The following is a 12,238-nucleotide window of genomic DNA, read 5'->3' on the forward strand; positions in this document are numbered from 1 at the left end:
AAAGATAGTGTAAACCATTCTTTGTAAGTATATGTACGTACGATAGTGTGCGTTCATACTTTTAAAATTAGAGTATGTCCATATACCCTAAAACAAGTATAGTATATGTGGATACAAGCTAGGGAGTATGCGTTCATACTTTTTAATGAGTATACGTCCGGACCAAGTATATATACGTGCATATATGACAATATCCCGTTGGGAGTATATCCATATACGATTGTTTTAGTGTTTATCTATAGGGTATATGTACTTATTTTTTCAGGAGAAAAATTGTTTCGCTTGTGTACAACGTTTTGACGGTATTAGTGCATACTACAAGCCCATACGTATTTGCGTGAATAAAGTATGGGTGCATACTTTAATTAGAAAAATAAGTATATTTGCATACTTTTGTACTTGAAGAGTATATCCATATACTAGTTTTGACAGAGTATTAGTACATACACATATTGAAGTACATATGTATTTGCGTGAATAAAGTATGGGTGCATACTTCGATTAGAAAAATGAGTATATTTTCATGCTTTTGTACTCGAAACAGTATATCCATATACTCAGGAGATTAGCTAGGATTAGGGACAAACAAATCAATCCAATAGAAAGAGCGGGAGATCTCAAAACTTGATTTAATGCACCAATGAATGAACGCCGCATCAGGATCTTCGATTATAGGCCAGCACGCACGCCATGGCCGCCTACTAGAGCTAAGCGAAGCCGCCACCACCGTCGCATGTCTCATGGGCCGTGGACACGACAGTAAGGCCGGCAACAAGTGCGCAACCCAGCCGGCGGCCAACCTGTTTCTGCACAATCCAAAGCCACAGGCTGGCCTCAGCAGTGCCCTGCCTCCATGCTGCTCCGGTGCCGCACTACCACTGGGAGAGGATGCCGTCACGGCCCCTGTCGAGTCTCGCCGAAGGTCGGGGAAGGGTATCGACATCGCGCCTCCGCGGGTCGGGGAAGGGGTGGGGCCACGTGCCGCCGGTCGGTGAAAGAGCGTGGCGGGGCTGATGCCTTTCCTGCAGGTCAGGCCGTGCGCCGCCAGGGCCATATGTGGTGTTGGGAGACTGCCGCCGCCGCCATCGGAGGGGGAGGGCACGGTCGCGAGCATGGCCGGCGCCGACGTCGAAGATGTTGTCGCTTGATGTGGAGGCCACGCGCAAATCCAGGCAGGCCGTCGTTGGAGTGGGTGGCCGTGCACCGCCGGTCGGGCCCTATATATATATATATATAGAGAGAGAGAGAGAGAGAGAGTCCTCTTTTGTTTTGAAAAAAAAGAAACATTGTCTCGCCGGTTGACCAAAGACAGATTCCGTCAATCACTCTTGGTTGCTTCTCTCTTGCCCCGAAGAACAGCGCACCACGTGATCATTTGCAGATTTTTTTTAAATAATATTTTTTAAATGATCATTGCAAATCTATAAGCTGTTATTCATTTATTGCAGGTATAGCATCCTGTCGCCACTGGACGGCCGACAGGGCCCCTGTCGGCCGCTGCAAGGCCTACAGGTCCCATGTCGGCATGTCAGCAGCCGATAAGGCTCACGTGGCAGCCGACGCTGACCTGTCAGCGCCGGCAGCAGCCCTGCCGGTCGCTGGAGGGCCGACATGTCCTGTCGGCTTTTGGTCAGCCGACAGGCCCCTCGGCAACACAGCACCCGAGTACACTATTTGATGCTGTCTTAGCACTCAATACCTTTCCCGAACACAACCATTACCACGCAAAAAACTTTACCACTTTTCGAGCAACACTAAAAATATTTGATCTCCTTTTCCGGACATATAACATACACCATAACTTAGAGAATCTTACAAACCCTACTCTACAACTAAAACTAACCCTAAAAAACTGACCCTAAAACTATACTAACTAACTAATCTAACTAACTAGACTAACTAAATATACTAAGTAATCTAACTAAACTAAATTAAACTAACTAAAAAAACAAAATCAAACTAAACTAACCCTAACCCTAAAACAAGCCCTAATCTACAACTAAAACTGACCCTAAAAAAAGACCCTAGAACTAAATTAACTAACTAAATATACTAAGTAATCTAACTAAACTAACTAAAAAAACAAAATCAAACAATACTAACCCAAACCCTAATCTACAACTAAAACTGACCCTAAAACTAAAGTAACTAAAAAAAGAAAATCTAAATTAAAAAAAAAACGTTACCTTCACAGCCGCCGAAGAGCAGCCCGCGGGCCGGCGGCGGCACAGCGCCTACGTGGGGGAGAGGGACAGCGCGCGTGGAGGCCTCCTGTCGGCCGTCCGCTGGCCGACAGGCCCTATCGGCTATCTGAGGGCCGAGAGGCATCAGACGGCAGGGGTCTTGGCTGCCGATATGCTGTCTCCTGTGTATAAAGATAGTGTAAACCATTCTTTGTAAGTATATGTACGTACGATAGTATGCGTTCATACTTTTAAAATTAGAGTATGTCCATATACCCTAAAACAAGTATAGTATATGTGGATACATGCTAGGGAGCACTACGGGATACTGATTAATTACCGAGTGTGATAAACACTCGGCAAATATGGAGAAACACTCGGTAAATTGTTTACCGAGTGCCACACTCGGTAAACATGACTCGGTAAACAACGACTCGGTAAAGTTAGTTTACCGAGTGTCAACTAACGGGGCACTCGGAGAATAAATCTTACCGAGTGCTACGCCGGCACTCGGTAAACAACTACGACGTGACGGTCGTCAGTCCCCAAGCTCGCCGTTAACGGCGTCGTTTACCGAGTGTTAGACATAGCACTCGGTAATCAGATAACCATTTTCATGATTAAAACAATTCCGCAAATATTTTTCCCTAATATAGTTTACCGAGTGTACCAGTAACACTCGGTAAACATGTAACTCGTTAACCGAGTGTTCCACTCGGTAAAAAATGGCACATATATCCGAGTGGGGTCGTGGCACTCGGTAAAAAATGGCACCACTCGGCAAAATTAACAGAATCAGAACCAATTTGGTTCTGTTCTCTGTTTTACCGAGTGTAACACTCGGTAAACATGACCATTACCGAGTGTAACACTCGGTAAAACTTGTCCACAGTATTTTTTTTTTGTTTGTTTCAGTGCATATCCAGCCACAATTAACAACAATTATAACAGAATATCACAGTTACCAACAGATAGACAATATATATCACATATATGTCCACAAATGTCACATCCACTCATTATAACCAACATATAGCTACAACAAATGTCACAAGCACAATGCAAAGTCCACAAACACCATCAACATGTCCAAAGTCCACAAAGTTCAACCCACTTCTAAGTTCAACATACAAACAAGTGAAACATGGTCCTGTCACATGGTCGGAGCCCTACCGAGAAACGGAGACAAGTCCAAGTCTTGATCGTTGTTCGATCCAGCTGTAGAAGGTCCCTGGAATGAGGGAGCAAAAGAAAATAAACATATTTGTCAATTAATCATAAGGTAGTATGCCAAATTCAAATATTCCTTCGAAAGACCAGTTAACAGTGACATCAATATATAGGCATATAATAGATAACACATATCAAGTTAGTTGCTGTTTAGGTCTCCTCTATGTGCAAGATATCGTCACACATGGTCGAGTAGACTGAACATGAATTAGGCATACACCTATGTACTCATGTAGAACCTAACATGATGCCTTTCAAGGTCTGAACAATATTACTAATAATCTAACTTATACATGTATGTATCCTACTCTCTTCTAGGTTCTAACATGATAGTGTTGACTGTAGCACAATCTGAACTGAAAAAGCCTTTCAAGATGAAGAGTGACTCACAGGAGTGCCGTCGCGCGGAGGTGGAGGCACCAACGGTATCATCGGCGGCGGCGGAGGCGGTGGAGGCTAGCCCATGCTCTGAGAAAAGCTGGCCATGTACTCGTACCAGGCCTTCTGCGACTGCTGGAAGGCCTCAAGCTGGGCCTGCACTCGCGCCCTATCCTGTGCCAACTCGGCCTGGTGCGATAGCTGGAGGGCCTGAAACTGGCTCTGTGAGGCCTGCTGTGACTCCTGCAGGGCTTCAATCTGGGCCTACAATTATTTATCACATAGTTAGAATGCAAATAAAGAACGGGTAAAAAATGAATGGACAACGAATGCAACAGAACTAACCTGGAGTGCTACCACCTGGGGCTGTGAGCGTGGGCGTATGGCCGGGCTCGAACTCGTGCTCCGGGCTCTAATCTGGGCGAGTGTCTGAGTGTTGGCCGTGTCTATGGTGCTGTTGCCCATATAGTACCTCCCATGTGGCTTACCTGGTCCCAACCTCATGACGATGTCACCATCAAGGTCAGCGGTGCTCGGATCAAATTCTGGCCCATGGATCTCTCTCGCCATCGCCGTGTACTCGCTGAGGCGACTATGCACGCTCAGGTTACTGTATGCCTCGGGCGGGTCCTCCGGGTTGTAGACGAGGTCGGGGTCCTTTGCCTTGCCCTTGTGTGCCAAGGCATATGCCTTGAACGAGGCGCACTCCTGGCCGGGGTGGAACCGCGTCTGCAGGAAGAAGCACAACAATAAGATATTATGCATTCAGAAGTTAGCGTAGCAACAACGAAATGAAATCCGCGTACATATCTGGCTGCATATTCCTTGAGGGTAGTGGGCCCTTGTTTGTGCGAGGAACCCTGCATCATCGCACGGCAACATGAGCGTACGGCGTGATATTGCTCGTACTCCTCACTCAACCACGTGTCCACAATGGCCTCCCAGCAGTTGTCCATCCCCGCACACCAAGCAGGAGGCACCTGCACGTACACGAGCACATGACAAATCATAAATCAATTTCAGTGCAATTAATCACAGACGATGTAATCTCATGTTTACCGTCAAGTATTGCTCCTTAGTTAGGGGCAGGTGCACTGCCTGCGCTCTGGTGACTCTGTTTCCTCTGCGGGCATGGTAAATTCTTCTGCACAGGAGCTTTGTCTCGTAGAAGAGGTCCTGCACTCGGTGAACACAGACTCTGTTCACCACGTCATCCGCGTCCTCCCTACGTACTCCCTCCGCCAAGGTGTAGTAATCCTATAAGCAAATACAGTCAGTAATATACAATTAATGTGATGTTATTATCAGCATAGTGTGATGAACACGTACCCACAGCTCTTTCATCACCCGGTCGGCCTTGCTGTTATAACACTTGCCAGCTCGATCAGTCTGATCGCTGGCGGCGTGCCAGTGGGACCACTTCATGGCGGGCTGCACAACACCATCGATCCTCACCATCCCAGGGTAGTTTGCCCTGCACAGAAGACCCAGGATCCCGTTTACTCGGCGAGAGTGACTCCCTGGGATCACCATTTCCCAATCCCTGCACAAAGTTATTGAGATTGAATATTAGTTTCTGTTATAACTTAAAAACCTGTGAATTAGTGTTAACATGCAAAAATTACTTACTTAGTTCCGGATGGTCGAATCACTGGCCGTCTCTGTATGGGTAAGTCTGGGAGGCGCGACGACCCTCGCATCCAAACCGTAGGCACCCCATTTTCCTCTGCCACCAAGTCGGCATCCTCCTCGCGCTCAACCCGCTCGGAAGCATCCTCCCTCCGTGCCTCCTCCACCGCCTCCGCTATCTCCTCCCTGGTCTCCTCCTCCTCCTCATCCTCCTCCGTGGCCGCTACGAACTCGTGGTCGTCGTCCTATGGAGGAGGTGTCGGCTCTCGACGCCCTCGTCGTCGCCTTCCTCCTCCTCCACCCTGGGCTCCTCCTCCATCCTGGGCTCCACCTCCCTGGGCACGCCCTCGTCGTCGTCCTCCTCCTCCTCCCTGGGCACGCCCTCCACCCTCAGTCTGTGCACGCCCTCCTCCTCCACCCTGGCTGGACCCCTCGCCACCAGCCAGTAAGGTCATAACCGACCTAAGCTTCCTGATTCCACCGCCCACCATCAATCACCTACAACAAAAGGAATAAACTATTAGTACGCATATACAAAAGTAAATGTATCATACATGTATAAAAGAGATGCAAAATAAGTAAATGTATCATACATGTATAAAAGAGATGCAAAATAAGTAAATATATCATACATGTATAAAAGAGATGCAAAATAAGTAAATGTATCATACATGTATAAAATTGCCATAAGTACTACAGATCTTACATGTACTAGAAATAATCATCAAGATCATCGATAGGTGGGCCAAAAATCTCATCATCGCTATTGTCGACGTAATTATGATCGTCTCTCAAAGTCTCATCACTAGCGACACTGCCTGAATGGTGTTGCTCAAGTAATAACAAGTCCTTCGCGTTGTGAACCTCCTCTCCATCATCCCCGTCAACAATGATCGTATCATTGTCTACTTCCATTGCGAGATCTACATCTAAGACAATCTCAAAACTCCCTTCTAATCCTTCTTCTTGAAAGAACTCTCCGTCATATGTGTTTGCATCGATGTTATAATCATCATCGTTTGGGACGGGTACTTTACCATGCGGCGATACCTTGTACACAACATCATACGCCTTAAGACGGTCTTTGGTTTGGCACGGGTATGAGAGATAATAAACTTGCGTGGCCTGTTGGGCCACAATGTACACGTCGTCTCCTAACAAGACGGATGACTTTAGAACTTCGACTAACCCAAGCTCAGGGGTCTTTATCACTTCTTTGGGATCAAACCAATGGCATTTGAATATGACAGGATGAAGAGGTACACAACCAGGAAACTTGAGTTTGTATATTTCTTCAATTATTCCATAGTAGTCCAACCCATCTGTGCCTGGCGTGAAAACACCGGTATTTGTGGTTCTTTGATTCGGCCGACGCTGCTCATGCCGAGTTGTGTGAAAGCGATATCCATTGACATCGTACACAGAGAATGACTTGACCCTAAATTCAAATCCATTGGCAACTTGCCTCAACTCGGCACTCATAGACACGTCAGTTTTGGCCTGCTAGTTCAAGTAGGATGATTCGTTATATATTTGTCAAGTTGAGAGTTAAGTACAAACAACAAATGAAATTGAACACTACCTCCTCCTTGAACCAACAAATAAAAGTGGGATTTCGTTCTCCCGCGCCATGTCTTAGAAGGGTTTCAACTTCCGCTTCGGTGGGTTCCCTCCGTGATGGACGATGGTAGAGGAGAACAAATTTGCTGTAACGGCCGTTAACAAGAGGGTTGGATGGGTGCATGCGAAATACTGACAAGAAAAGAAACAAGTTTGTGTAAAACTTACGCAATGTACGGGCCAACCTCTTCAAGGTTCCGCAACACATACAGCTGGATAGAGCGCCACTCTTCTAGGCTCAACATCTTCAAGGTAGGTTCACTTGCACTTCCGAGTTGCCCTCGGAAAAGGCTGAGGGTCGACTGATTGTCGGCAGCATTGTAACGAGGGGGTGGATTATGCACGTTAGGAAGGTTGTCGGCATAGTATCTTGTTGTGAAGTATGACACCTCCTCCACAATGGATGCCTCTGCACAGGAAGCTTCAATTTTGCATTTATTTTTGCATTTTGTTCTAAGAACCTTTAGGCATCGCTCAATTGGATAGCACCAACGGGCATGCACAGGGCCCCCCATTTTTGCCTCATATGGTAGGTGCAAGAGCAAATGTTGCATCGGATTGAAGAAGCCGGGGGGAAAGATCTTCTCCAACTTGCAGAGCAACACCGGGGCCATTCTTTCCATTTCTTCAATCTCGGTCCGAGATATCTCCTTAGCACATAGCTTGCGGAAGAACATGCTCAACTCTGCCATCACTCGCCAGATGTGATCAGGGAAATAGCCACGAACCATCACCGGAAGAAGGCGCTCAATCCATATGTGGTAATCATGACTCTTCAGCCCTGTGATTCGCATGGTACTTAAGTTCACACCCCTCCTCCAATTCGCTGCATACCCGTCAGGGAACATCAACGATTGGAACCATTGAAGAACTTCTTTCTTTTGGGCCCTCGTTAGGACGAAGTCGGCCTTAGGCTTCTTCCATGACTTCCCGCGTAAGGGAGGCAACATGTTTAGCTTTGGTCTATCGCACAGCGTTGCTTGATCCAATCTAGCCTTGACATTGTCCTTTGACTTTTCCCAGTCCATGATTGTGTGAAGGACCGCCTCGGCGAAATTCTTTTCAGTGTGCATTACATCAATGTTATGTGGAAGAAGGAGGTCCTTAAAGTAAGGAAGCTTCCACAAGCACGACTTGTGTGTCCAGGCATGCTCTTTTCCATATCCCACGAAGCCCCCCTTTTCATTGTCGACCACAAGACCATCTAACATCTCAAGAACCTGGGCACCTGTCATCATTTCCGGTGCAGAGTCTTCCACTGTGACACCTTTTCGAAAGTTCTTCTTGTCTCTCCTGAATGGGTGGTCAAGAGGGAGGAATTGTCGATGTTTGTCAAGCGAAGAAAACTTGCCCCCCTTCTCCAACCGAAAGAACTCCACAGCTGACTTGCATATCGGGCATGGCATCTTCGTGTGAACACACCAGCCACAAAATAACCCATAAGCCAGGAAGTCATGCATGGAATAATGGTACCAAATATGCATTCTGAAGTTTGTCTTTGTGAATCGGTCGTATGTCACTACCCCTTCGTCCCATGCACGGACCAAATCGTCTATCAAAGGCTCCATGTACACACTCATATTAGCCCCCGGGTGTCCTGGAATTATAAGTGACAAGAAAATATTTTGCCGTTGAAAGGCGACGCCAGGTGGGAGGTTGAGAGGGATGACGAATACGGGCCAACATGTGTATGGTGAAGAACCCATTCCATAAGGATTGAACCCATCAGTTGCCAGTGCAATGCGTACATTACGAGCCTCATCAGCTTTGTCGGTATGCTTCCGATCGAAGCTTTTCCATGATTCACCATCGGACGGATGTATCATCTTGTTAGTGTATCGGCGTCCAGTTTTGTGCCACGTCATCTGTTTTGCGGATTCCTCGCTCATGAAAAGCCATTGGATCCTCGGTATGAAAGGAAGGTACCTCAGGATCTTTGCGCCGACTTTTGTTTGCGTCTTCCGACCATCACCAGATTCTAACTCAATGTACCTAGATGCCTTACACTTCGGACAGTACTTATCGTCAGCATGTTCTCCCCTGAATAAGATGCATCCGTTCGGACAAGCATGTATCTGCTCGTACGACATCTTGAGTGCACGAAGGATTTTATTTGACTCATATGTGTTCTTTGGCAGAACGTGATCATCCGGAAGTAGGGTGCCAACTACTGTCAACAGTTGATCGAAGGATTCTCTACTCCAGCTAAACTGGGACTTCACAGCCATTAGACGTGCAATGGCATCCAGTTTAGAAACATTGGTGCGCCCGTGAAGGGGTTGTTGTGCCGCATCCAACATGGCGTAAAACGCCTTTGCAGTTTGCTCTGGCTCCTGCTCTGCACTTCCTTCATCGAAAGCCATGTCATGGTCATTTAACATTTCTGCCACCCCGGCTTCAGAATCAAACTCCTCGATCCGTTGTCTCATGACCTCTTCTCTCGCACGATGGCGTTCACCATGCATGGTCCACCGGGTATAGTTCTCTACAAATCCATTGTTGACAAGATCTTTACTCATCTCCTCATATGTTTTCATTGCCTTGTTCTTACACTTCCTACAGGGACACCAGGCATGTCGCCGTCCGTTTGCAAATGCCTTCGTCATGAAATCATTGGCCTTCTCAATCCATTCATTTGTGTATTGACCCCTCTTCTGATAGCCCGTGTACATCCACTGACGGTCATCCATCCTAACATATAGACGATATTGCAGTTTAGAGCAATAGAGTAGTAGTGCTAGAGAAAAACCATATGAGATGATAAAGAGACATTCATGTTCTTGGTCGATTCACATAGAAGATGTTTGCTAGATTGGATGATGAGATTTTACCTAAGGTTGAAAGGCCGCTATGTCACTTGTAGATGGAGGAATACATGGAACCAATTTTTTTGTAGCCACAACCATCACTAGCAAGATTTATCGAAGATTGAGGTAGAGCATCAGCAGGTTTTGTAGCGTGTCTCAACAATATACCCGAGCACCAGCGCGCGCCTAGCAGCACAACCATGTGGCTAGCACACAAAGGGGCGCTAGGTTCTATCGCAGCACTATAGGTCACATGGCATGACACTACCACAAACAAATCACCGATGACAAGCTGGCCGTGCCCTCCTTGCCTTCACTCATGAAATTCAGATCAGCAAAGCTGGCCGTGCCCAGTGGGCACAGAGCGAACTATTCTTTCGCCTTTTACTAAAGAATAGCGTGTCCCCGCTGCACCAAGCAGCATACGCCTATTTTTGGAGGGTTCTTCCTCTCTGTGAGGAGGAGCCCAACAATTCAATGCAAAGTTGGGTTGTTCTTGAGGAGCCCAACAATTCAATACTAGTTTTGTGGGGTACATCTAATCTATTTTTAGATTGTAGCTAATTCATTAATACAACATTTATGATCTGAAGCTCAAACAGAATTTACATATTTCTGAAAGAAAAAATAAGAGTATATCTCCTATTGTGCAATTCATGGAAGTTTCTGTGAGTTATTTTTTCTTGATTTTAATATATGATTATACCCTACGCTGAACAATGTGCATTTGGCAAGAAGGAAGTGATCATGTGAACCAAACCATATTTCAGTTGTTTTTCTGGTTTATAAAACTAGTTTTGTGGTCTCCTCCCTTTCCTAAAGCTCAACGCCTCAAAAGTCCTCTCAACAGACTCCCCCCCCTTCATGCAGTTATTTCAGAATTGACCACATCATTTCACACTCTATGCACTTACGCTGCCCCTAGATCAAACCTGCCAAACCCCAACTACACAATAAGCCCAATCTCTCAGAAGTTACACGATCCATATATGAAATCATATCTGTTAGCCATACCATGACATATTTGGCACTCTCAGCTCTATTTCATTAAAAAGATACAAACCATGGAAGTGTATATAGGACATAAATTAAAACGCCCCACGAGGAGGAGCAATGCTCACCAGACACGAGTATGCCGGACTTGAGCTGCTTGATGAGGAACACCACTCTCTTCCCAGTGAAGCTCACCAGACAGGAGGAGCAATGTCTGCCGCCTAAAGCATCTGCGGCACCCACCGCTCCCAGCTGGCCCGCTCGTTCGCGGCGGCACCGTCGTCACCGAGCACCTACTGCTGCCCCGTCAACGGCGTGTAAGCTTCTTGCAGCACCCCGCTGATCTGCCCTTCTTTTCCCTGCTAACAAAATGCAAGCATGAAATGAATTTCTGCCCCTCTTTTTTTCCATTTGTATATGTAACACTTGGTTAAAGTTAATTCAAATATAGACATTAACACGGAGACAACCGAGAATGGAATCATCATAGAAAATAAAGGGCAGATCATGAACTGTAAATCGTTTGAAGATCAATTAGCGAGTGGAACTATCCGTAACGGGCTCTACCTCGCGCTCTCATCTCCTCTGTCCATCGCAGGCTTGCGTGCCCCAGCCCCAGCCTGCCGCTAGCGTGGATGCTGCCCGGCGCGGCTGCGGCCTCGTGGGCTGCTGGCAATGACAGGAGGTAGAAGATGGAGTCTTGGAACTGAACTGACCTGATGATCGCTGGGGCGGACGGCCTTCTTCCCGGCCTGCGGATGACGCGGGGGCGGCCAGGCGTCCGGCTGACGGCGGGCGGGTGGGCGGGCGACGTCCGTGGATGAAGCTGGAGGCGAGGCGTGAGGCGAGTCACGGGACGGCGCGTGAGGCGAGTTGCGGGTGGACGGCGGCGGCGCGTGAGGCGAGTCGCGGGTGGAGGGCCAGGTGGGAGATGGCAAGGCGAGTCGCGGGTGGACGGCGGCGGCGCGTGAGGCGAGTTGCGGGTGGACGGCGGCGGCGCGTGAGGCGAGTCGCGGGTGGAGGGCCAGGTGGGAGATGGCAAGGCGAGTCGCGGGTGGACGGCGGCGGCGCGTGAGGCGAGTCGGAGTCTCGGGTGGAGGGCGAGTCGCGGGAGTCTCGGGTGGAGGGCGAGTCGGAGTCTCGGGTGGAGGGCGAGGCGAGTCAGAGTCTGGCGGCCTGGTACATGTTTACTGAGTGCCCAGATCTACGGCACTCGGTAAACAGAAGCACCGCCGCCCAGTGACATGTGGGCCTGGTACATGTTTACCGAGTGCCCAGATCTACGGCACTCGGTAAACAGAAGCATAGCAGCCGGTAGAAGTGGGCCGTGGAACCTTTACCGAGTGTTTCAGGTCACACTCGGTAACTGTATCCATTATTTCATGCAAAACAAAAAAG

The 12,238-nt window shown here is 47.8% G+C and overlaps 1 protein-coding gene and 1 non-coding gene across 2 annotated transcripts; one reads left to right on the forward strand and one right to left on the reverse strand.

The window, feature by feature from the left end:
• Nucleotides 1–5,664: 5,664 nt before the first annotated feature.
• Nucleotides 5,665–8,239, reverse strand: LOC136498919 (uncharacterized). Its single transcript, XM_066494620.1, has 3 exons — nucleotides 7,209–8,239; nucleotides 7,003–7,126; nucleotides 5,665–5,918 (listed from the first exon to the last, which is right to left on the reverse strand). The coding sequence occupies exons 1-3, from the start codon at nucleotides 8,111–8,113 to the stop codon at nucleotides 5,883–5,885; spliced, it is 1,065 nt and encodes a 354-aa protein (XP_066350717.1). The 5' UTR covers nucleotides 8,114–8,239; the 3' UTR covers nucleotides 5,665–5,882.
• A 1,952-nt stretch (nucleotides 8,240–10,191) lies between these two features.
• On the forward strand, nucleotides 10,192–10,311 carry LOC136502395 (U5 spliceosomal RNA). The gene has a single exon (XR_010770541.1). It is a non-coding gene; the product is annotated as a U5 spliceosomal RNA (small nuclear RNA).
• The last annotated feature ends 1,927 nt before the right edge of the window (nucleotides 10,312–12,238 follow it).

The sequence above is a fragment of the Miscanthus floridulus genome, chromosome 13 (assembly GCF_019320115.1).
Source record: "Miscanthus floridulus cultivar M001 chromosome 13, ASM1932011v1, whole genome shotgun sequence".
Classification (NCBI taxonomy): domain Eukaryota; kingdom Viridiplantae; phylum Streptophyta; class Magnoliopsida; order Poales; family Poaceae; genus Miscanthus; species Miscanthus floridulus.